The sequence below is a fragment of the Carex rostrata genome, chromosome 5 (genome assembly GCF_964058835.1).
Source record: "Carex rostrata chromosome 5, lpCarRost1.2, whole genome shotgun sequence".
Taxonomy (NCBI): domain Eukaryota; kingdom Viridiplantae; phylum Streptophyta; class Magnoliopsida; order Poales; family Cyperaceae; genus Carex; species Carex rostrata.
The window spans coordinates 6093453-6114705 of NC_135922.1; the positions used below are offsets into that span (position 1 = coordinate 6093453).

At 36.4% G+C, this 21253-nt stretch overlaps 4 protein-coding genes and 1 pseudogene across 9 annotated transcripts; all 5 read right to left on the reverse strand.

Moving 5' to 3' along the window:
• Window positions 1-6701: 6701 nt before the first annotated feature.
• Window positions 6702-8201, reverse strand: LOC144553766 (disease resistance protein RPM1-like; annotated as a pseudogene).
• LOC144554810 (disease resistance protein RPM1-like) lies at window positions 8195-10065 on the reverse strand. 2 transcript variants are annotated; one of them, XM_078303161.1, is made up of 2 exons: window positions 9923-10065; window positions 8195-9487 (listed from the first exon to the last, which is right to left on the reverse strand). In XM_078303161.1, exon 2 carries the CDS (start codon window positions 8940-8942, stop codon window positions 8202-8204), a length of 741 nt encoding a protein of 246 aa, XP_078159287.1. In that variant the 5' UTR covers window positions 8943-9487; window positions 9923-10065; the 3' UTR covers window positions 8195-8201. The 2 variants fall into 2 exon arrangements, with proteins under 2 accessions (XP_078159287.1, XP_078159286.1); XM_078303160.1 differs by having other exon boundaries at window positions 8195-9518.
• A 431-nt stretch (window positions 10066-10496) lies between these two features.
• Window positions 10497-12927, reverse strand: LOC144554005 (LYR motif protein). 2 transcript variants are annotated; one of them, XM_078302181.1, is made up of 4 exons: window positions 12544-12856; window positions 11923-12062; window positions 10958-11392; window positions 10497-10859 (listed from the first exon to the last, which is right to left on the reverse strand). In XM_078302181.1, the coding sequence occupies exons 2-4, from the start codon at window positions 11945-11947 to the stop codon at window positions 10771-10773; spliced, it is 549 nt and encodes a 182-aa protein (XP_078158307.1). In that variant the 5' UTR covers window positions 11948-12062; window positions 12544-12856; the 3' UTR covers window positions 10497-10770. The 2 variants fall into 2 exon arrangements, with proteins under 2 accessions (XP_078158307.1, XP_078158306.1); XM_078302180.1 differs by lacking the exon at window positions 11923-12062 and having other exon boundaries at window positions 12544-12927.
• A 2560-nt stretch (window positions 12928-15487) lies between these two features.
• Window positions 15488-20728, reverse strand: LOC144554003 (chaperone protein dnaJ 49-like). Of its 3 annotated transcripts, none has more exons than XM_078302175.1 (2): window positions 19598-20728; window positions 15488-15711 (listed from the first exon to the last, which is right to left on the reverse strand). In XM_078302175.1, the coding sequence occupies exons 1-2, from the start codon at window positions 20649-20651 to the stop codon at window positions 15644-15646; spliced, it is 1122 nt and encodes a 373-aa protein (XP_078158301.1). In that variant the 5' UTR covers window positions 20652-20728; the 3' UTR covers window positions 15488-15643. The 3 variants fall into 3 exon arrangements, with proteins under 3 accessions (XP_078158301.1, XP_078158300.1, XP_078158303.1); XM_078302174.1 differs by having other exon boundaries at window positions 19586-20728; XM_078302177.1 differs by lacking the exon at window positions 15488-15711 and adding an exon at window positions 18889-19113 and having other exon boundaries at window positions 19586-20728.
• Window positions 16189-17966, reverse strand: LOC144554004 (protein LIGHT-DEPENDENT SHORT HYPOCOTYLS 9-like). Of its 2 annotated transcripts, none has more exons than XM_078302179.1 (2): window positions 17577-17966; window positions 16189-16898 (listed from the first exon to the last, which is right to left on the reverse strand). In XM_078302179.1, the coding sequence occupies exons 1-2, from the start codon at window positions 17806-17808 to the stop codon at window positions 16285-16287; spliced, it is 846 nt and encodes a 281-aa protein (XP_078158305.1). In that variant the 5' UTR covers window positions 17809-17966; the 3' UTR covers window positions 16189-16284. The 2 variants fall into 2 exon arrangements, with proteins under 2 accessions (XP_078158305.1, XP_078158304.1); XM_078302178.1 differs by having other exon boundaries at window positions 16189-16919.
• Window positions 20729-21253: the final 525 nt, after the last annotated feature.

Here is a 21253-nt window from a genome sequence, read left to right on the forward strand (position 1 = left end):
GCTGCATGAAGCTAAAACTAATCTGTTAAAATATTTACCTATTTGCATGTTTTCTCCCTGTAAAATTGTATAATGATTGGTACTGCTTGATTTGTGGACCCCACTGACATATTCTGGTTCCTGATAAGCCAAAATTGTATTTATTTAAACCTAGGGTTAGGTATGTAAATTAAGCCAAGTTTTGGTTAAATTAGTTTAAATTAGGTTTAATTAGGTTAGAAATGTCCAAAAGTTCAAGTTACTGCTCTAGTTATGTTTGTTTTACAGGTAATCAAGTGTTTGGACCTTAACGAAGCAAAACGGGTGAGTTAGCACGAAGAAATGAGCTTCTGCCAACATTTATTGCGGCCCGAAATAGAGTTATTGCGGCCCGCAACCAAACAAGTCAGAGCCTCTTCATTTACAGCACAGTTATTGCGGCCCGCAATGCACTGTAGCAGTCAGCCAAAAATAGAGTCTGAACTTAAAACGGCCATAACTTTTGACTCGTAACTCCGATTTAGGCTTGTGACCACTTTTTGAAAAGCTAACGAGAAGATCTACAACCTGAGAATATAAAATGAATGTATTGCGACCCGCAAGGACTTTTATTGCGGCCCGCAAGGACCTCTTCAGAATTTTTCTACGCAGTCTGTTAACTGCTACAGTACATTGCGGCCCGCAATTAGGTCGGTTCAGAGCCCGAATTTGCTATTTTTGGTTGGTTATTTCTAGGTTTTAGAGGGGGGTATAAATAGGAACTTGTAGAACATATTAGGGACGTTTTTTAGGCAGAATTTCTATGTTTTGAACAAGGAAAAGTAAGGAAAAACAAGGAAGAGAGAAGAAGGAAGAAGGGAGCAAAATCGATCAACCGGTTTTATCATTTTCTTTCCTTTGGAACTCTTTTATTCTTTTGATTTCATTTGTGCTTTAGCCATGACTGGCTAAAGGCTTTTCTAGGGTTGATTAGGGTTGTACTTGAAACTTTTGTTATGATTTAATTGGTTTTATTCTATATATTCTTGTTCTTTGTTATGATCTATTCTTTATTTTAATTGATTGTGAGGACTTAATCGAAATCACATGAAACCCTAGGATTTGGTATTTGCAATTGAGAAATTGAATATTAGGTCCAGATCATAAGGAATAGGGTATTTGATAGGCTAAGTACCGAGAGGTGACGCGTGTCTTATACGGGCTTTACCTAATAGTTTAGAGAATTGTGCCAAGTACCGAGAGGTGAAAGATAGTTTTCTAGATTTATTGGGACAGTAAGAACTTAATGACTTTAGATTAGAGTAACCAAGTACCGAGAGGTGACGTTTATTCTAATCGAAAGATGGTATTAATATAGAGATATCCCTTTGTACCTACAACACCCAACTGTGCCTTCATAAATAAAAGAACAAATTTAATAAACCAATTAGTCGTAACACTAGTGGATAGGAACCCTAAGAAACCCTAATTTCTCATTCTTGTTAAAAACCGAATTTCGCCTTAAGACTTTAGTTTAATTTAATTTAATCGCAATCAAACCAACCAATTGAACAAACAAAAACCTCTTTACTTTCTTTTACTTTCTTTTACTACATTAAATTGTTAGGTTAGAGTTAATATTCCGACTTGTCCCTGTGGAGACGATCCCTAAGTACTCCTCGATAAGGTTGTACACTTGCAACCAAATTGAGTGCAATTTAGGATTTATTACTTGTGTAGTAAAAATCACATCAAGTTTTTGGCGCCGTTGCCGGGGACAACGGTGAATTTTAGATCAAACCTAAGTAATTTAGTTAGTAATTGTTTAATTCCCTTTTGCTTTCTTTCTCTTTCATTTTTTTTTTTTTTTTTTTTTTTTTTAGGTTGAAATCTGCAGACGGATACAAGTTGGTGGATGACATGGCTCTCAACCAAAGCCAATGGCACAACCCTAGGGAGACACCGATCATCCTGCAGCGGGGAATGAAGGAGGTGAATTCGAACCCAAAATTGGCTGCAGAAATTGCCGCTTTGAATCGCAAAATTGATCAAATGAGCGTAAATTCAGTAAACAATTATTCTCCTCTTCCTTATTCAATCTGTGGTAATACCGATCATCTAGCAATTAATTGTGGTGTAGGTAATTGGGGTAGTTTTGAGGAAGTTAATGCAATTAACCAAGGTAATTTTACACCAAATAACAATCCTTACTCCAATACTTATAACCCCGGTTGGCGAAATCATCCAAACTTTTCGTGGAGACAAAATGACCAACCAACCCAAGGTAACCAAAATAACCAAGGTAATTCAAACTTTAATAGACCAAATCAAGGTTATGGTAACCAAGGGTATAGTTCTAATGCACAACCAAAATCCAATCTTGAATTGATGATGGAGGCATTCATGACAAGTCAAAACCAAAAGTTTGATGAATTGACCAAAAAGGTAGACATGTTGGCAACCCAAAATAAAATGCTTGAAAACCAAGTTGCACAACAAGCTACACAATTCTCCCGCCAACTAGGCACCCTTCCACCAAAACCTGATAACAATCCCAGGGATGTCAAGGCAGTTAGGCACGTGCTTCGCAGCGGTATGCAATATGAGGATCCACCCATGCCAACGGATGACTATGTGCAGCCGCAAGGTGAAGAGACACGAAGCAATGATGAGCACATCTCCACACAAGAGGATTCCGCCTCAAAGGAAGCTACACCAATTGTACCAAGCTACCCTGCCAAGCAAGCAAAACCATCTCAAGATGAGCTGCCAAAGGTAAGTGCACAGGTACCTCTCTATATTCCTCCTCACAAATTTGCACATTTTCCTGGTAGGCTTAAGAATGAGAAAACCGACAAGGCACGAGAATCCAACAAGATGAACCCATCTTGGTACTCGAAGAAAAAATACATTAATTTGATAAGAAATTACAAGAAAAGGAGAAAGAAGAAGAAGGTCAAGCCCCGACCTAAAACCAAGCGCTTCTTGGGAGGCAACCCAAGTCCTTCTCGTTCCTTCCCTCTACTTGAACCGCCATCTCTCCGCCTCTATGACGGTTCTTCACACAACTTAATATTTCATATTTCTTTCTATTTACTTTTTAGTTTTAGATTAAAGCATTGGGGACAATACTTAATTTAAGCTTGGGGGTATGAGAAGAAACTGTATCTTGCATGCATGTTTATTTTTTCAGTTTTTTTCGAAAAATTTTAGGATTTATAACCTTGTTTTTACTTGACCATGAGTAGGATTTGTGATTTTGAACTTGAATGATTGAAATTGCAAATTTGTCAAGACGTTTTACGGGGTTATGAAAAATAGAGTCTTGCATAATTGGACTTAATTGTTCGAAAATGCATAAAGTATAAAATCATGTTTAATTTTTTGTGTTAAAACTTGGCAAAAAATAAAATTTTTGATAAATTTGAGTGATTGTCAAAAAAATTAGAAATTTTGATGCGAATTTTAACGAGTTTTTAGTAATACCCTTGGAATAATTTGAAATAACCACATACTTTGGCGAAAAACTTTGTGGAAATAAAGGTTTAAGAAATTGGAAATTTATGGATTTAAATTTATTTTTTTGAAAATGCAACTTTTTTGGGAAAAACGAATTTAGAAAGATCGGGATATCCATAGGTATGATTTAATGCTTAAGGATGTGTGTATTCATGATATTTTGTAAAAATGTTGAAAAATAGTCAAGTTGAAAATTTTTAGAAAAGAAAGACTTCATTTGCTTATGTTACGGCGACATGACGTACTTATAGCAATGAGTCATCGACACTTTGCTCCGCTAGTTTGCCCGATAAAGTGACCGGGTTTGCACTAACCATGTAGGTTCGTGTCATGGAAGGGTTGAACCAAGAGCATGCGAATGCACTTTTGAATTAAAACGGTTGGGTATGGATTAGCTACCTATAACTAGCCGGTTTTGTTCTAAGGATAAAGATTTATAGTGTCAACAAAAGAAAAATAAAATTTTGCATATATCAACACACGAAGTCCGCGATTTTCTAACCTAAGTTTGATTCAAGCTTGGGGGATTTTTAAAAAGAATTTTCGCAAATAGGAATGCATTTTTTGTAACAAATTTAGATATCCGAAGTTTACAAATTCTAAATCTTTAGGGAAATAAAAGTTAGAGTAATTGAATTGTGGGGTGAAGCATGATTAGCCAAGGGTTGCACTTTAAATTTGTACAAAATTTACGTTGAGATTTTTAAATTTTGGCAAGATCATACAAATTTTTCGATTGAAAGACATACTTGATATAGGGTTAAATTAGAGTTCCGAGTTTAGATGTTGCTTGAGGGCAAGCAATGTTCAAGCTTGGGGGAATTTGATAAGCCAAAATTGTATTTATTTAAACCTAGGGTTAGGTATGTAAATTAAGCCAAGTTTTGGTTAAATTAGTTTAAATTAGGTTTAATTAGGTTAGAAATGTCCAAAAGTTCAAGTTACTGCTCTAGTTATGTTTGTTTTACAGGTAATCAAGTGTTTGGACCTTAACGAAGCAAAACGGGTGAGTTAGCACGAAGAAATGAGCTTCTGCCAACATTTATTGCGGCCCGAAATAGAGTTATTGCGGCCCGCAACCAAACAAGTCAGAGCCTCTTCATTTACAGCACAGTTATTGCGGCCCGCAATGCACTGTAGCAGTCAGCCAAAAATAGAGTCTGAACTTAAAACGGCCATAACTTTTGACTCGTAACTCCGATTTAGGCTTGTGACCACTTTTTGAAAAGCTAACGAGAAGATCTACAACCTGAGAATATAAAATGAATGTATTGCGACCCGCAAGGACTTTTATTGCGGCCCGCAAGGACCTCTTCAGAATTTTTCTACGCAGTCTGTTAACTGCTACAGTACATTGCGGCCCGCAATTAGGTCGGTTCAGAGCCCGAATTTGCTATTTTTGGTTGGTTATTTCTAGGTTTTAGAGGGGGGTATAAATAGGAACTTGTAGAACATATTAGGGACGTTTTTTAGGCAGAATTTCTATGTTTTGAACAAGGAAAAGTAAGGAAAAACAAGGAAGAGAGAAGAAGGAAGAAGGGAGCAAAATCGATCAACCGGTTTTATCATTTTCTTTCCTTTGGAACTCTTTTATTCTTTTGATTTCATTTGTGCTTTAGCCATGACTGGCTAAAGGCTTTTCTAGGGTTGATTAGGGTTGTACTTGAAACTTTTGTTATGATTTAATTGGTTTTATTCTATATATTCTTGTTCTTTGTTATGATCTATTCTTTATTTTAATTGATTGTGAGGACTTAATCGAAATCACATGAAACCCTAGGATTTGGTATTTGCAATTGAGAAATTGAATATTAGGTCCAGATCATAAGGAATAGGGTATTTGATAGGCTAAGTACCGAGAGGTGACGCGTGTCTTATACGGGCTTTACCTAATAGTTTAGAGAATTGTGCCAAGTACCGAGAGGTGAAAGATAGTTTTCTAGATTTATTGGGACAGTAAGAACTTAATGACTTTAGATTAGAGTAACCAAGTACCGAGAGGTGACGTTTATTCTAATCGAAAGATGGTATTAATATAGAGATATCCCTTTGTACCTACAACACCCAACTGTGCCTTCATAAATAAAAGAACAAATTTAATAAACCAATTAGTCGTAACACTAGTGGATAGGAACCCTAAGAAACCCTAATTTCTCATTCTTGTTAAAAACCGAATTTCGCCTTAAGACTTTAGTTTAATTTAATTTAATCGCAATCAAACCAACCAATTGAACAAACAAAAACCTCTTTACTTTCTTTTACTTTCTTTTACTACATTAAATTGTTAGGTTAGAGTTAATATTCCGACTTGTCCCTGTGGAGACGATCCCTAAGTACTCCTCGATAAGGTTGTACACTTGCAACCAAATTGAGTGCAATTTAGGATTTATTACTTGTGTAGTAAAAATCACATCAGTTCCTTAATATTTTGCTTGGTACCGAATTTGATTTGTGAACTTAAATATTAATCCACGTTAAGGGTTATTTAGCAACACATGGGAGATTAATTATTAATCCGCGCTAAGGAGAGATTATTTGATAAGCTAAAGGAAGAAACAGAGAATTAAGATAACTAAAGAAAGCTAAAGGAAGAAGGGCGCCTTAAGTAAGGTGTATGAGATTAAAATCTGAAGAAAAGGAGACTTAAGGATGTTATCTTAATCCGTGATAAGGAACCAATATTCGTCAAAATTAAGCGGCTAAGGAAGCTAAAGGAGACTCCTTTAGTCATCAGAATCCGACTCAAGAGTCATCGGAACCGCCTTCAATTGATTCCACCTCTTTAAGAAAAATTAATATCATAACAATAAGTAATAAATTAATAAATAAGAAAGAAAGAAAATACTACTTAATTCGTTTCTTCCTAAATAATTAATAATAAACATCTTTAATTAGCATGGTTGTGGTAACACCGTTCATCAGAATAGATATATGCTTATCCTTCTAACTTCCATGAACTATTGAAAAATTGGTTTCTCAAAAAACATAATTAATCCAAAAATTATCAATTAAATTAATTTGGAACCATGATCCTGCAAGCCTGATATAGTCCATGTCTCTGAGTATGATCGAAATACTATTTCTAAACATATATGTAATAATAATAACAAGTGTATATATATAACCAAGGGAAAGAATCATATATAGAAACAGAGGAATGAAAAGATGCATGGAATTAAGAAAATTGCTGGAATGTCCTAAAGAATACCTTGTAAATGTGCAGCCTATGAAAACCTGATCAACCTGAGAATTCTCATGCGGTCCTCACATACTTGTTCCTCTGTCATTTCCCTTTGAGCTCTCTCCACTAAAGTACCATCTGGATTACCCCATACAAAAAGTTTAAGTTTTGATAGGTACTCGATTCCTCGAGGAAGCTCCTTTGGTCCAGGACAGTCGGAAATGAATAAATCTTCCAGGTTTGGCACTGCCCCCTTTTTTATTTCAATGTGCTCAAGGTGGGAGGCTTCCTTTACCTGAAGTTCTCGAAGCATAAGAAAGGACATCTCATGAAAGCACAACTCATTCCCCTCGTAGGCCCAAATAAGACAAAGGTTTGTCAAGCTACGTATCTGTTGAAGACAGGAGAAAGAATTTCCATCCAACCCACTATTGTACAACTCCAATTTTCTAATGCTATTATGATATTGTAGTGACCTGGAAAACTGAGGTACTGAACTTCTTTCCAGCTGCCCGGAGAAAGTTATAACTGATGCTGATGTATTGAGAGCTTGCAATGGCAGTATTTCCCCATTTTTTGCCTGAACAAAGAGCTCCTCAAGATGATTGGATTTACTTGTGGCAGTAAATAAGTCCTCACAGCACTCGCTTCTTATTTCCGAGATATTTAACCTTGTTAACTTTGTTAAAGTTTCCAAATTTCTTACCATTTCATCAGTTGCTTTGATAAATCCCACAACTCGTAAATTCTTTAGCTGCCATATCTGATTGGGTGGCATTACCCCATTATAAAAATAATTTCCATCTTGAACTCGAGGAATACCACTAGTCACGAGCAGTACTCTCAGTCTTCGTAACTTTGTTAACTCATTCGGAAGTTCTATAATATTAGTTCCCATAGCATTCAAGTACTGTAAGTTTTGTAGTCTTCCAATTGCTTTTGGGAGCTCTTTTATTCCAGTATTGCTCAACCCCAAATAATGCAAGTTGAATAAGTGAAATACCTCTTCTGGTAATTTTTTTATAGAGGTGCCGGATAAATCCAAAACACGTAACAATTTGGAAGATCTTAGCATTCTGTATAGTGAGTCAAGACTAATTTTACTGTTGAAGGTAAATATTGAACGAAGAGAGTATTCATTGTTTCTTGCATATTCAAGATTACAATTTTGAATAGACACTCAGCGTACTCTGCCTCTAGGTGAGCGTGTCGAACTGCCATGGACCACACAAAATTCTTCCTCTTTTGATTTTGAAGCAACCATGCTATGAATAATATCGTGCATTCTACAAGTTGCTACTCTTCCAACCTCTTCTCCATTTAGTTCTCTCTTAACTACATGCAACAAGCACCGACTAACAAGTTCATTCAGGTAGTCCTCTGCTATGTCTTCTTGTGTTCTTCTTCCACTTATCTCAACAAATCCCTCTGCAATCCACCGGTTGGTTAGAAAACTTACATAGATCTCATAATCTTCTGGAAAAGTGCCAAAGTAAAGCAAGCAATTTTTGAGATTACAAGAAAGATCTGAAAAGCTTAGTTGTTAAATCTTATATACATATTCGATATTTGGATTAAATGCTAGTTCATGCTCAAGGTCTTCCCACATTCTCTTCCGTTCCCTCTCTGTTTGTTCCTTGCACGCCATAACGCCTCCTATGGCTAAAATAGCAAGGGGAAGACCCCCACACCTTTCTACAATTTTTCTCGCCCACATAGTTAATTCTTGTGGGCAAGTGTTGGTATTGTTTTTCTTAAATACGGTTTTACAGAAAAGATCCCATGAATGGTGCTTCTTAAGTGGGATAATCTCCATGATTTGTTGTTCTGGGGCCAATAATGCTACTTCTCGGTTCCTTGTTGTTAAAATGATTCGGGCAGCATTACCTTCAGGGAGTATGACTATGTCCCTTATACAATACCATAAATCAGTACTCCACACATCATCTAGGATAAGCAAGCACCTTTTACTTTGCAAATAGTTTTGAATTTTTATAACCAAACTCCGAAAATCCATGTTGTCAATTCCATTTTGGTCCTCTCTATGCAATTCCTGCAACATCTTTCTCAATAATTGATCCCTTTGCCAGGTTTGAGATACTGTGATCCAAGCACATCCACCAAATGATTTTTTTACCATTTTGTAAGCAAGAGTAACAAGAGTGGTCTTCCCCACCCCACCCATCCCCCACACCGAAATTACACTATGTTTACTTTCTTCATCGCTCAACATGTCCATAAGCTTTTTCTTATTTTCATCGATTCCTGTAAGATCGCCTTCCATTTTAAAATGTTCATATTCTGCTGTTCTCCATCTCCCAACTTCTTGGGTTTCTCCTCTTTTTACTATACTACAAGTTTCATATCGGTTTTTTCTGTTCTGGATTTCCACAAGTTAGAGTTTTTATGGTTCTAAGCATTATGGTGAGCTTGTACCAAGTCTTGACATGCACAACTCTCTTGATAGTTTTCACTAAAACCCCTCTGTTTATCTGTTCATATAGCTTGTATGTGAACTGATCTACAATATCTTCAATATCAAAAGCAACCATTCTTATTTCCCGGATGAAATTTGTTATGTTAGCAGGTGTCTCACTAAACCTCTCTGCTTCATGTAGGAACCCTCGGATGTTCTCTAATTCTGCTTGGATATATTTCATCTCATTGAAGAAGTTACGCATATCCCATGCTTCGCTATTTAGGAATGAGCAAGTAGATTTGACTGGTTCAATCACTAAAGAAGAACCAATTTTTAGGAGCAAAGACCCCACCACAGCTTCAGCCATCACGTGTCTCTTGAACTTTTAGCGAACTTGAAGATTACATTCACTGCATGTTTATTCTATCATGTCCATCATATCTATATAGTAAATTGGAAATAAATTTAGTTCAAAAATTTGCTTTTCACTTCATTTAGTAATAGATGTAGAATTCTATGGAATGTAGCCAAATTCGAATTAGGACCCTCAACCAACTGAATCCAACTGATATGTAAATTTAATTAAATTTACTACTCATGCTTGGCAACCTAGTGTATAAAAAGGTGCATCATTTTTACTGATACCAAATTTGCTCTTTTTTTTTATTTCATACTTCCTTTTTTGTCTTAATAAACGGAATATATGTTTACGGATATCAGTATGAGTATAGTTGTGATATTAGTACGTACATCTATGGTAACTAAAATTAATATATACCAATTAAACCTCATACAAGATAAAAACTTAAAAAAAACAACAGAAACTGAAGAAGCTTGGAAATTACCTTGAGAATTGAGACCAAAAATATATTGGAGACCAGCTGGAAAAGAAGTGGTTGAAGCTCTTCTTTGCCTACTGCTCCGCCGCAACTTGGCAAAATGTTTTTTATTAAGTGGTGGTGGGGAGCAAGACCTAAGTCAAAATGTTTGTTTACTATGGAGAGGGAATCCTTATCCTCCCATGGTATTTGATGAAGTACATTTGATGAAGTACAGTTAATAAATTTAAGCCACTCAAATAACTGAATGGTTTGGATTAAACGATGTGTAAAGAGCTTAACAGATCAAGTTTTACTCTATGCAGCTCACGGAGTATAGAATTAAAACAACACTGCATATGGTTAGTGCGCTGCATGAATCTAAATTTCCTCTGTTAAAAACATTTACCCATTGGCATGCTTTCGCCCTATAAGCAGTATAATGATTGGTACTGCCTGATTTGTGGAACCCACTGACATATTCTGGTTCCTTAATATTTTGCTTTGTACTGAATTTGATTTCTTAACTCAAAAACCTTAAAAAGTGTAATTTTACCTCCTAACAGTTTTTTTTTTAACTTCAAAACCTTACAAGAGAATAAATTCAAATACAAACAATCCACTAATCAAATAGTACAATGGAATTTACAATACATCTCTTTTTTTTTTTTTGAGAGGCAATCTAGTTATAGACTGTCAATACATCTCTCTTGCTACTTCACAATTATAGACTGTCAATCTAGTTACAGTTGCAAAAATACACTATAAAATTACCATAAATACACTTATCCATATAGAATACCAACTAACATGGTGACATGATAGTAGTAATACCAATGTAGTAAGATAGTTCCAGTAAAATTTTTAAGAGATCATCACATAATTATCTTTTTACGCCTATTCCGGTGGTGACTCTTCAGTTCTCCTATTTTATTCTCGCCTTCTATTCCCCTTTGATGTCCATCTGGGAAACAAAAGTTACTTTCATAATTAGACAAACAAATTTGATAATAAAAATGAAAATTTTACTTTGATGATTAAACAAGTTATGACAGTATATGCCTCTGATCCGGTGATCGCCCCAGAACAGCAAATGCCTAGCATCAAACTCATCATCTTCATCAAATTCATCTCCATACCCAAGTTCCGCATCGCCTCTATACCCCGGTTCACTTCCATACCCAGATTCATTTCCCTGTAACGGGTCTTTCTCTTGACCCGCTCCACCAGTACCCACTAATGCAGAACCAGACCCAGCCCCTTCCTTCTCTGCTGTAAAACTAAGACCCGAGTTGTCTCCCCTCCCTTCTCTATGCCTCGGGATTCGGATTTCACTGAAATCAGAACCCCAGCTCATGAGTTCCCCACTAGAATCAGAGCAAGTAGCTGCAGTGCATGTGAGTGTGACATGTGTCGTGCTGCGATCACTGCTCATGCCAGAGACCGAGCGGGACCCACGGCGACGACGCTTCCGTGCAAACCACCTCTTGTAGCCATCTGTGATGCAGGTAATATCAGACGACATGTACATAGTGACATTTACAGGAGTAGAGAAATTACCCATTTGCCATCAGAAACCAGCAAATTATAAGGCTGACATTTTTTTTCTAATGAAGGGTAAAATGGGTATTTTATGAATTTAAAATAAGTTTTAATCGAAAGACAATAAAATGGGTAAATTTGTTGGTTTTTGGAATTTAGAAGGGTAAATATGATATTATGAACTTTAGAGGGGGAATACGCAATTTCAAAGTTCTTGAGGGTATACATGAAATTCCCCCGTTTAAGAAATGAGTAATAAAGATCTCAATTCCTGCTCTTGTTTGGTTCCTAGTTAGAATAAAAGGAAATCATTGAGTTCCAAGGAAATTTTGGAATGAATAAAATTTGAGATTATCCTCTTTCAACCAATCCAATTTTTTTCTTCAGTTCCAAATCAAACTTGGAATTCCAATGTTTATCCCCACTTATTACTGAATTTGCAAAATATTTAAAAATTGAATTAACAATAACAGCATACTAATTACCAGTTTCTGGATACAGAATTTGCATACCCCTATCAGAGGAAGGTTTCTAGTGGCTAGACTTCACTATATATATGAGAAACTGGTCCAACTCCATGTACTCCCAGAAATTAAAAATTTGAGTTCAAATTTTAATTTAAACCCTGCTTATATGCAAAAACAAAAACAAAAAACTCAGATTCTAACCATTTTCTGGATTCAGAATTAGTATATCCCTACCAAAGGAAGAGAGAATTTTGAAGGGATGATTTTATAGTGACTATGCTTCACTATATATATATGAGAAAGTGTTCAATTTCAATCTCAAAAAAAGAGTGTTTGAACTCAAATTTTAATTTAAACCCCCACAAACTGTGATGATTTTACTTCAAAATTTAATTTGAACTCCCACAAACTGATAGTGTTACTTCAAATTTTAATTTAAACCCTGCTTATATGCAAAAAAAAATAAGAACTCAGATATAAACCTAATTAACAAGAAATTTTCATTATACATCCGGCCTGGTAATTTAATTGTCTCTAATATTTATACCTGCAAAAGAGAAATTCATGAAAAGAAAATCTACTTTCAACTAATCGAACCAAATCAACCAATAAACTACATCCAGGAAAGTGATTTCTTACCTTGAACGAACAAAGGATCATCTCGGGGTCTACTAGGCAGGTTATTCTCGTCTCTGAGGCTCAGTCTGGACAGATCGATCGCCGGATCAGGGATAGCCGAAGGAGCAGTGGACCGATCGGAGCGGCACGGCTTTTTGGTGGGGAAGAGGTAGGGTTTGGAAGGATGCCCCTCTGCAGTTAGGGTTTGATGCAGCTGGAATGGCTTCCATGAGTGGAGCTGGTGCGACACCGACTCCATCAAGCTCGATCGATGAGTCGTCGGAGCACGAGGTATCATCGATGGCGATTTGAAGGATCAAGCATCTCGCAACAACAGTTGATTAGGGTCTCAGAGAGGGAGAGGGAGAGAGAGAGAGAGATGGTGGGATAAAGTGAGGGAAAGGAGAACCATCTCGAGATTTTTTTTTTGAATCCATATCACCTGAGGTAACAGAATATTTTTGTTTAGATCCGGACCGTTAAATTAGAATATGCACGACTATTGAAGTCCACAATTCTGATCGGACGGTTATAATAGAAACAAAAAATATCGTTTTACCTCAGAGGCTGGACTTTCTTGTTTTTGGTGAAGGGGGAAAGAAATTTACAGCAGCAGAAAGCAGCTTTATAAAAAAAATGAAAATCTGTGGGAAAGGAGTAACTATGTCAAGATATTGTTTTAGGAATTCATATCACCTAAGGTAACAGAATATTTGTGTTTAGATCTGGACCGTTTAATCAGAATCTCCACGACTATTAAATCCAGGATTCTGATCGGACGGTTAATATATAAACAGAAATTTGTGCTACCTCAGAGTATGGACTTCTTGTTTTTCGTAAGGAGGGCAGAAATTTAGAGCAGCAGAAAGCAGTTTATAGGGAAAAAATGGAAAGAATGCCGCGTATTCGGTGCATACAAATTTGTGAAGTAAAATGAAGCGGGTCATTTTGAGGGGGTTTCATAATCCGCAATAGGAGATAAGAGGAGGTCGGTGGCTAAAAGAAAATTCCAGGAAATATTTTTGTAGGTTCGGTCATGAACTCACTTGTAAATATTATTTCGAAATTTTTGTATACATCTTAAAATGTATACTCATTTATTATATCAATATACAAATGAGTTGTGCGAATTGACATCTATATTTTTTCTAGGCTGTATAATCAATTCTTTTCTTATGAGGTATTTTAGACTGTATAAACTAAACCTCTCTATGTTATCTAACGGGAAATTTTATAAAATACTCTTACTTTTCAAACCAACAAACAAAATAACCCTCTCTAAAAATTATTAACAAAATGTCATTGTGAGTCCCATTTTTTTCTCTTTTCCCCTCAATCCCACTCCCCGTTTACTCCCTCAAATTTTTTGGTAAGTTGTTAAGGGTGTGCTCCAGTCGGGGTAGAAGTCCCTCATTAAAGGGAGGGGAGGGGAGACGCGCTCAACCCGCTGCTGCCCGCGTTGTTTACTTGCTCCAGAAACGAAGAGATTGGAGAGGAGAGGAGGGGAGACGGCACTGTAGCAGGGGGGAAATTAAGTGTAGAAAGTTGCGAAATTCGTAACCCCCGATTCGAGGTGTAGACGGAGTAAAACGACTGCGTTTCCCTTCCTTCCTCCCCCGTCCCCTTCCTCTGCGTGACAGACTTCTAGAGTACACCCTAAGAGAAAGGTATGAGTTAATGACAACTATTGTGCATTTTTTTTTTATTGAACAAGTGTTCAGTGCATTACATGTTACAAGTGAATATTTCAAAGACCACATAAAATATTACAAGAGCAACATCACTGGTATTTTTCAAGAACCACACTAGTGGTACATGCAGTTTACATGCTAAACCCATTATAAGTAAACAGAAGGTATGTGAAACCGGTATAAATCAAAGAGTGAATCCTTGCTATGTTAGGTATTGTATGGGCTTAATGAAACCTGTATAATTTACCAACAACTTCGTATATGTAAGAAACACACATTCTACTAGTTTGTTCCTTTAATCCTTTGAGATTTAATTAGTAAATACATGAATACATATTACAAAAGTATATAACTCTCTGTATAAGTGTCAATCCATGCATGCTAGCCTTCTGAAATAAAAATAGTATATAAAATTACTAGTAAAAAGCTTTTATGTAAGATCCTACCATATCTATATATAAATATAATGACCTTCTTTGCTGATTTCTGGCTTAAATTAAAAAATAGTTGTACTTGTGGTCACTGTTTTTTTTAAGAGAATGTAGTCATAATTTTGACTTATTTTATTTTTATCAGTAATGCAAACTATAGTTTATGCGGATGTGAAGTTTTGTAAAATAATGAACCTTGGTCAGTTTCGATTGCAAAAGAACTAACATATCTTTTCATGTAAAGAATTGTACAAAAATAATTTATGCATGCCAAAAATTGATTTAATCAAAATAAAAATTTTCTCATTCTAAATATCTCTATGGTTATTACAAAAATTTAAGAAGGAGAAATTATAAATAACACGATTCACTGTACTTGAACACATATCAATTGTCTGTGATTTCCTACTCAAATTGAAGAATGCACAATAATTGCCATTTAACTCATAATTTGCTCTTAATCACATACCAAAAAAATAAAGGGGAGTAAACGTGGAGAAGTGGAAGGGAGGGAAAATGGAGAAATAAGTAGAGTCCACATGGATATTTTGTTAATAATTTTGAAAGGGGAGTATTTTGTTTGTTGATTTGAAAATGAAGGGTATTTTGTAAAATTTCCCGTTATCTAACATGATTCTGTCAACCAAAACAATCTATTATTTAGAATTTTCCTGAAAATTAAAATGCGCTTGATATTTTTCCAGTATTTTGTTTGCCAGGAAAGCCAATGAGCAAAGCAATGAAAACAAGGGACTGCTGGTTACCAGTATTTTTCTGTACCTGTTTTAGAACCATGCCATACCAGGCATGTCTATGGCTGATGCAATCTCTCACAAATAAAAATTGTGGAGGTACAAACACGTTAACGTATTATATCATAAGAGGTAACTCCAATAACATTTCAAAAAAGGAAAATTCCGGAAAATAAAATACGAAAAGAAAAGGAAAAGAAGGAAAATAGGATCTTCTCGCACCATGATGTATAGAGGTATTAAATTTTCAGAGCATTGTAACTTGTAAATCACTTGTTTTCAGCAAACAAAGAGAAGAATCTGGTATAAGAGACCCTGCATAGAAAAATGATGTATACAAATGAGAATAACAAATATATATAGGGAAAATGAATTTACTTTATGTTAAATACATATCTTGGTATGAAATCAAACTATCAGGTCCATTACCCGTAAAATAACTGTGCATACTAGTACTGTCAATCTAACCTATAAAATAACTGTGCATACTAGTACTGTCAGATTGACTGGTACGGGTCAAGAAGTTGACTAACATCCTACTGTCAGATTGACTGGTACGTGTCAAGAAGTTGACTAACATCCTACTGTTGACTGGTAGAATCAAGAAGTTAACTGGTACGGGTCAAGTAAGTTGACTAACATTTTTTTGATATAAAGGCCTAAAGGCCCATTTCATTACTACTAAAACAGAGTTCATACAACCGTCATATTAGAACCAACCGAAATGACCAACATACCTACTGGGTAAAGTAAGTCCAAAAGAGCAAACAAGCTCAAACTACTTCAACAACAGAAAATAAAAAACATATATACATAGAAGTTCAAACACAGTCATTTAGAATAGAAAATAGAGTTCTATCATACTAAATTAACTAAATAAAGAACTAGTCAGAGCCCGTATGTTAGGGCCAGCCGGTTTCGTTTCTTCCTCTCATGCAATATCCCTCGAGCTTTGGTCTGGGATTCCCGAACCTCCCGAAGGTACATCCGGACTGCTCTCGCATCAAATGGGTTCGACTCGGGCTGGCCCTCGCTTTCTTCATAAGCTGCTATGAGTCGACTGATAAGAGCATCGAGGGATCCCCATGCTTGCTTCAGTGGACAGGTGCACGGCTCCGGAGAGATTGGTTTCCCAAAGTGAGGGCATGAATCCACATGGACCTTGGTCTTGCCGAATTGATCCAAGTATATCAAGAACTCGATCACATGTGCACCACTGCACTGCTGGAGTGTAAGAGGCGATTTGTGACCCCTTAGATATTGGATGAAGGTGTTCCAATCACGGCGCTTTTGTGACTCGTACAAGCTCGGTGCCTGGGTCGGCTGTTGGGGCAGCGGTTGGGGTCCAGGTGGAGGTGGAGGTGGTGGTGCAGAAGAGGATGACGATACCTCATTTCCACCGGCAGGCTGGGTGGTGGCACTGTCAGAAGCGGGGTCGGAGGCAGTGTCGCCGACATCCGGAGTGAGGTCCATGTATGAAGTATGAACCCCCTCTGAAGAAGCTGCTCCGCAGGAAACAAAGCCTTGTCAAAATGGACAGGTGCGCTGTTAGTTATTTTTGAAAATCAGTGTTTTTTCTGAATTTTTTATTATTTTTTTATTTAATAGAAAACACTGATTTTCAAAAATTCTATAAAAATAGTAAATAATTTCCAAAATGTAAAATTTGGTCTCCAAGAACATTTCAACATGAAGAACATGTTGAGAAGTTTGGATTGACTATTTGAACTTTGAAAATGGATATATGAGTAGGAATTAAAACACCCACTTTAATTCCCAAAGCATGGTAACATCACTCTATTTACATATTTACATATGTATACATGTGTACACGTGTACACACGTACACACATGTGTACATATCTGTATATGTACTTCAAATTTTAATTTAAACCACCACAAACTGATTATTTTACTTCAAATTTTAATTTGAACTCCCACAAACTGATAATTTTACTTCAAATTTTAATTTAAACCTTGCTTATATGCAAAAAAAAAAAAAAAAAAAACTCAGACATTACCCTAATGAAGAAGAAATTTTCATTATACATCTAGCCTGGTAATTTAATTCTCTCTTATATTTATACCTGCAAAAGAGAAATTCATGAAAAAAAAAAACTAATTTCAACTAATATAACCAAATTAACTAATGAACTACATACGAGAAAGCAATTTCTTACCTTGAATGAACAAAGTATCATCTCGGGGTCTACTAGGCAGGTTATTCTCTTCTCTGAGGCTCAGTCTGGACAGATCCGGATCGAGGATCGTCGGAGGAGCAGTGGACCGATCGGAGCAGCACGGCTTTTTGGTGGGGAAGAGGTAGGGTTTGGAAGGATGTCCCTCTGCTGTTAGGGTTTGGTGCAGCTGGAATGGCTTCCATGAGTGGAGCTGGTGCGACACCGACTCCATCAAGCTTGATCAATGAGTCGTCGGTGCACGAGGTATCAGCGATGGCGATTTGAAGGATCAAACATCTCGTAACAACAGTTGATTAGGGTTTCAGATAGAGAGAGAGAGAGAGAGAGAGAGAGAGAGAGAGAGAGACTGATAGAGTGAGGGAAGAAGGAAAGGAGTAGTACCTCGAGATATTGTTTCTGGAATCATATCACTTAAGGTAACAGAATATTTTTGTTTAGATCTGGAACGTTAAATTATAATCTGAACGACAATCGAAGTCCAGATTCTGATCGGACGGTTATCATTTAAATAGAATATTGTGTTACCACAGGGAATGGAGAACTATCTCAGATATTTATCCTGGAATTCATATCACTAGAAGGTAACAGAAAATACTAGTTTAGATCTGCACCGTTAATTAGAATCCGCACAATTATTTAAGTCCAGGATTTTGATCGGACGGGCAGAATTTAAACAGAAATATTATGTTACCTTACAGGACCAGTTTCTTGTTTATGGTACAGAGGGTAAGAAATTTAGAGAAGCAGAAAGCAGTTTATACCCAAAAAAAAAAGGAAAGAATGCCGCGTAATCTGTGCATGCAAATTTGTGAAGTTTAATAAAGCGGGTCATTTTGAGGGGGTTTCATAATCCGTTACGGGTGATAAGAAGAGGTCGGTAGCTAGAAGAATAATTCCAGGAAATATTTTGTAGGTTCGGTCAGGAACTCACTTATAAATATTATTTCGAAATTTTTTTATACATCTTAAAATGTATACTCATTTATTATATCAATATACAAACGAGTTGTGCAAAATCACATATAATTTTTTTTTTAGGCTGTATAATCAATTTTTTTTCTTATGTGGTATTTTAGACTGTATAAACTAAACCTCTATGTTATCTAACATGATTCTGTCAAACAAAATAAGTAATTAGTTAGAATTTTCCTGAAAATTAAAAGGCGCTTGATATTTTCCAGGATTTTTGCTTTCCAGGAAAGCCAATGACAATGAAAACAAGGGACCGCTGGTTACCAGGATTTTGCTGTACCTGTTTTAGAACCATCCCGTACCAGGTTTGTCTATGGCCGATGCAATGTTGCACAAATAAAATTTGTGGAGTTACGGACAAGTTACCGTATTATATCATAAAGAGGTAACTCCAATAACATTTCAAAAAAGGTAAATTCCGGAAAATAAAATACGAAAAGAAAAGGAAAAGAACAAAAATAGGATCTTCTCGCACCATGATGTATAGAGGTATTAAATTTTCAGAGCATTGCAAAGAGAAGAATCCGGTATCGGTATCAGAACCCTGCATAGAAAAAATGATTGAGAATGACAAATATATATGCAAAAATATAAATTTAATTTAGTAATGTTAAATACGGATCATGGTGTGAAATCATACTACCAGGGTCCAATGCCCGTAAAAAAACTTGACATATCAGTACTGTCAGACTGACTAGTACGGGTCAAGAAGTTGACTAACATTGTACTCCTAACCATGGTTTCCTATAACTTATAACTTACTATATAAAAACCTACTGTCAGATTCCAGAAGTTGACTAACATCCTACTGTCATATTGACTGGTACGGGGCAAGAAGTTGACTAACATCCTACTGTCAGATTGACTGATACGGGCCAAGAAGTTGACTGGTACGGGTCAAGAAGTTGACTTACTACTAACTAAATTACAGATCAGAGCAGTCTAGAGCAGTCTATACTGTACTGGTCCTACACATCACCCCAGAAAGAGAGAGAGAGAGAAGCACTCAGTCGTACCAGTACTGATACCTGAAGCGGTACCAAAGCTCTTAAGCTTATCACAATAAGGTGTGGGATACCCACTATTCCAAAACCGTCGCTGCATTTCCCTCTGACAATACTGCCCTAATAAACTCCTGTAATCCCGCAAAACAGTCCTTTCCAAATTCACTCTCACATCTCCCCCTTTAGGAAACCTCTGTTCAAAATCCTCCCTCTTCACAAAAAACTCGACCCCACGATCCTCCGTGGCCTTCGCTATGTGGTATGCATGTGACTTCTGGAGCGAGTACTCCGGTTCCATGAATGGTAAAGATGCTACAATGAAGAAGAACATGATGCACCCGAGTAATATCAGGAGTAAAAAACTTGGTGCATCGGCGATATTAGGGTTACGGTTAGGATTAGGATTAGGGGTAGTGTTGTAATTTCTCTGTGTATGCTGGTATCTCCTATGGTGAACCCCTCCTCTCTGAGAGCCGAAGAAGAGTGTTCTGAAAATTTCATCCGGGTCTAAATCATCAAAATAATCATCCCGGGCATTCCTCCCTGGCCTTCTCCTTGCAAAATTATCATTTTGGAGGGTATAACTGTAATTTTCACTACCAGTCTGATCATAATTCCTCCTCGATTGCTCATTACTGAGGCAGTTGAATGCCTTGGAAACATTTTTGAATGCTTCTTCTGCCCCTGGTGCTTTGTTCTTGTCAGGGTGAATTTTAAGAGATAATTTTCTATAAGCCCTTTTGATTTCTTCGGCACTAGAACTCTTCTCTACTCCGAGAATTGCATAATAGTCGTTGTTCTTTCTGATTTCACGTACCGCTCTGACTTGCTCTTCAGTGTAGTTAATTGAAGTCTCTGGTTGGTGGGTCCGCTGTGAAACACGGTGGTTCTCTCTCTGAGGAATAGGCTTTGAAGTGTCGGGATTTTCTATGGCAGAGATGATGTGGTCGGCCAAAATGGTGGGGTCTAATCGTTTCGCAATCTTTACAAATTTCAATGCACGTTGTTTGTCTCCTGATTCAAGAGACGACTCAGCAATTTTTATACATCTCAATGCCTCATCTTTGTTCCCATCCATTATTAGAAGGTCAAAATGGGATTAAAATGTGAAGCATAGACCTGAAAATGGCAAAAAAAATAAAAAGGATAAAAAAAAAAGACTCTAAATCTGAAAAGAAAAAAAAAATAAGAAGAAGAAGAGAAAAGCTGATTGAAGATTTTGGAAGAGCAGTTCTTAATTCAAGCAGTGCACAAATAATAGAGTCAAAACAGTGCTAAATATGACTCAATTGCTGCATGAATCAAAAATTCATTTGTCAATATTTAACCCGATTGTAAAACATAGCAGCTAATTATTACAGATAGAAAAGAGGAATGATTAGAAATTTGCACTAAACCTAAAAAGAAAAGAAAAGCAGATTGAAGATTTTGAAAGAGTAGTTTTTAATTCATGCAATGCACGAACAATAGAGTCAAAACATCGTTGCATATGACCCGTATGCTGCATGAAACAAAAACTGCTCTATCAATATCTTACCAGTTGGATTCTATTGGTGCCAAAATTCTTACCACTACACTAGAGTTCAAATGTGTTATCTCGTAGATAAATATAGTATTTAACTATTTTTCACTACAAATTTGATTTAAATTATCTCTCCTCCTTATTAAGGAGCTTAATAA

Excerpts from the sequence above, each read along its gene's own strand:
- LOC144554810 (XM_078303161.1), bottom strand. The coding sequence starts at position 8,942 with ATGGAAGGCGATCTTACAGGAATCGATGAAAATAAGAAAAAGCTTATG.
- LOC144554005 (XM_078302180.1), bottom strand. The coding sequence starts at position 12,820 with ATGATACCTCGTGCTCCGACGACTCATCGATCGAGCTTGATGGAGTCG. Across the intron at positions 11,393-12,543 it reads TGATCCTTTGTTCGTTCAAG|ATGGCTACAAGAGGTGGTTT; the intron begins GTAAGAAATCAC and ends CCTGCATCACAG. Across the intron at positions 10,860-10,957 it reads GGGCGATCACCGGATCAGAG|ATGGACATCAAAGGGGAATA; the intron begins GCATATACTGTC and ends TTTGTTTCCCAG.
- LOC144554004 (XM_078302178.1), bottom strand. The coding sequence starts at position 17,808 with ATGGAGTCGGTGTCGCACCAGCTCCACTCATGGAAGCCATTCCAGCTG. Across the intron at positions 16,920-17,576 it reads TGATACTTTGTTCATTCAAG|GCTTTGTTTCCTGCGGAGCA; the intron begins GTAAGAAATTGC and ends CATTTTGACAAG.
- LOC144554003 (XM_078302174.1), bottom strand. The coding sequence starts at position 20,651 with ATGGATGGGAACAAAGATGAGGCATTGAGATGTATAAAAATTGCTGAG. Across the intron at positions 15,712-19,585 it reads CGCTTCAGGTATCAGTACTG|GGTCTCTTATACCAGATTCT; the intron begins GTACGACTGAGT and ends TTTTCTATGCAG.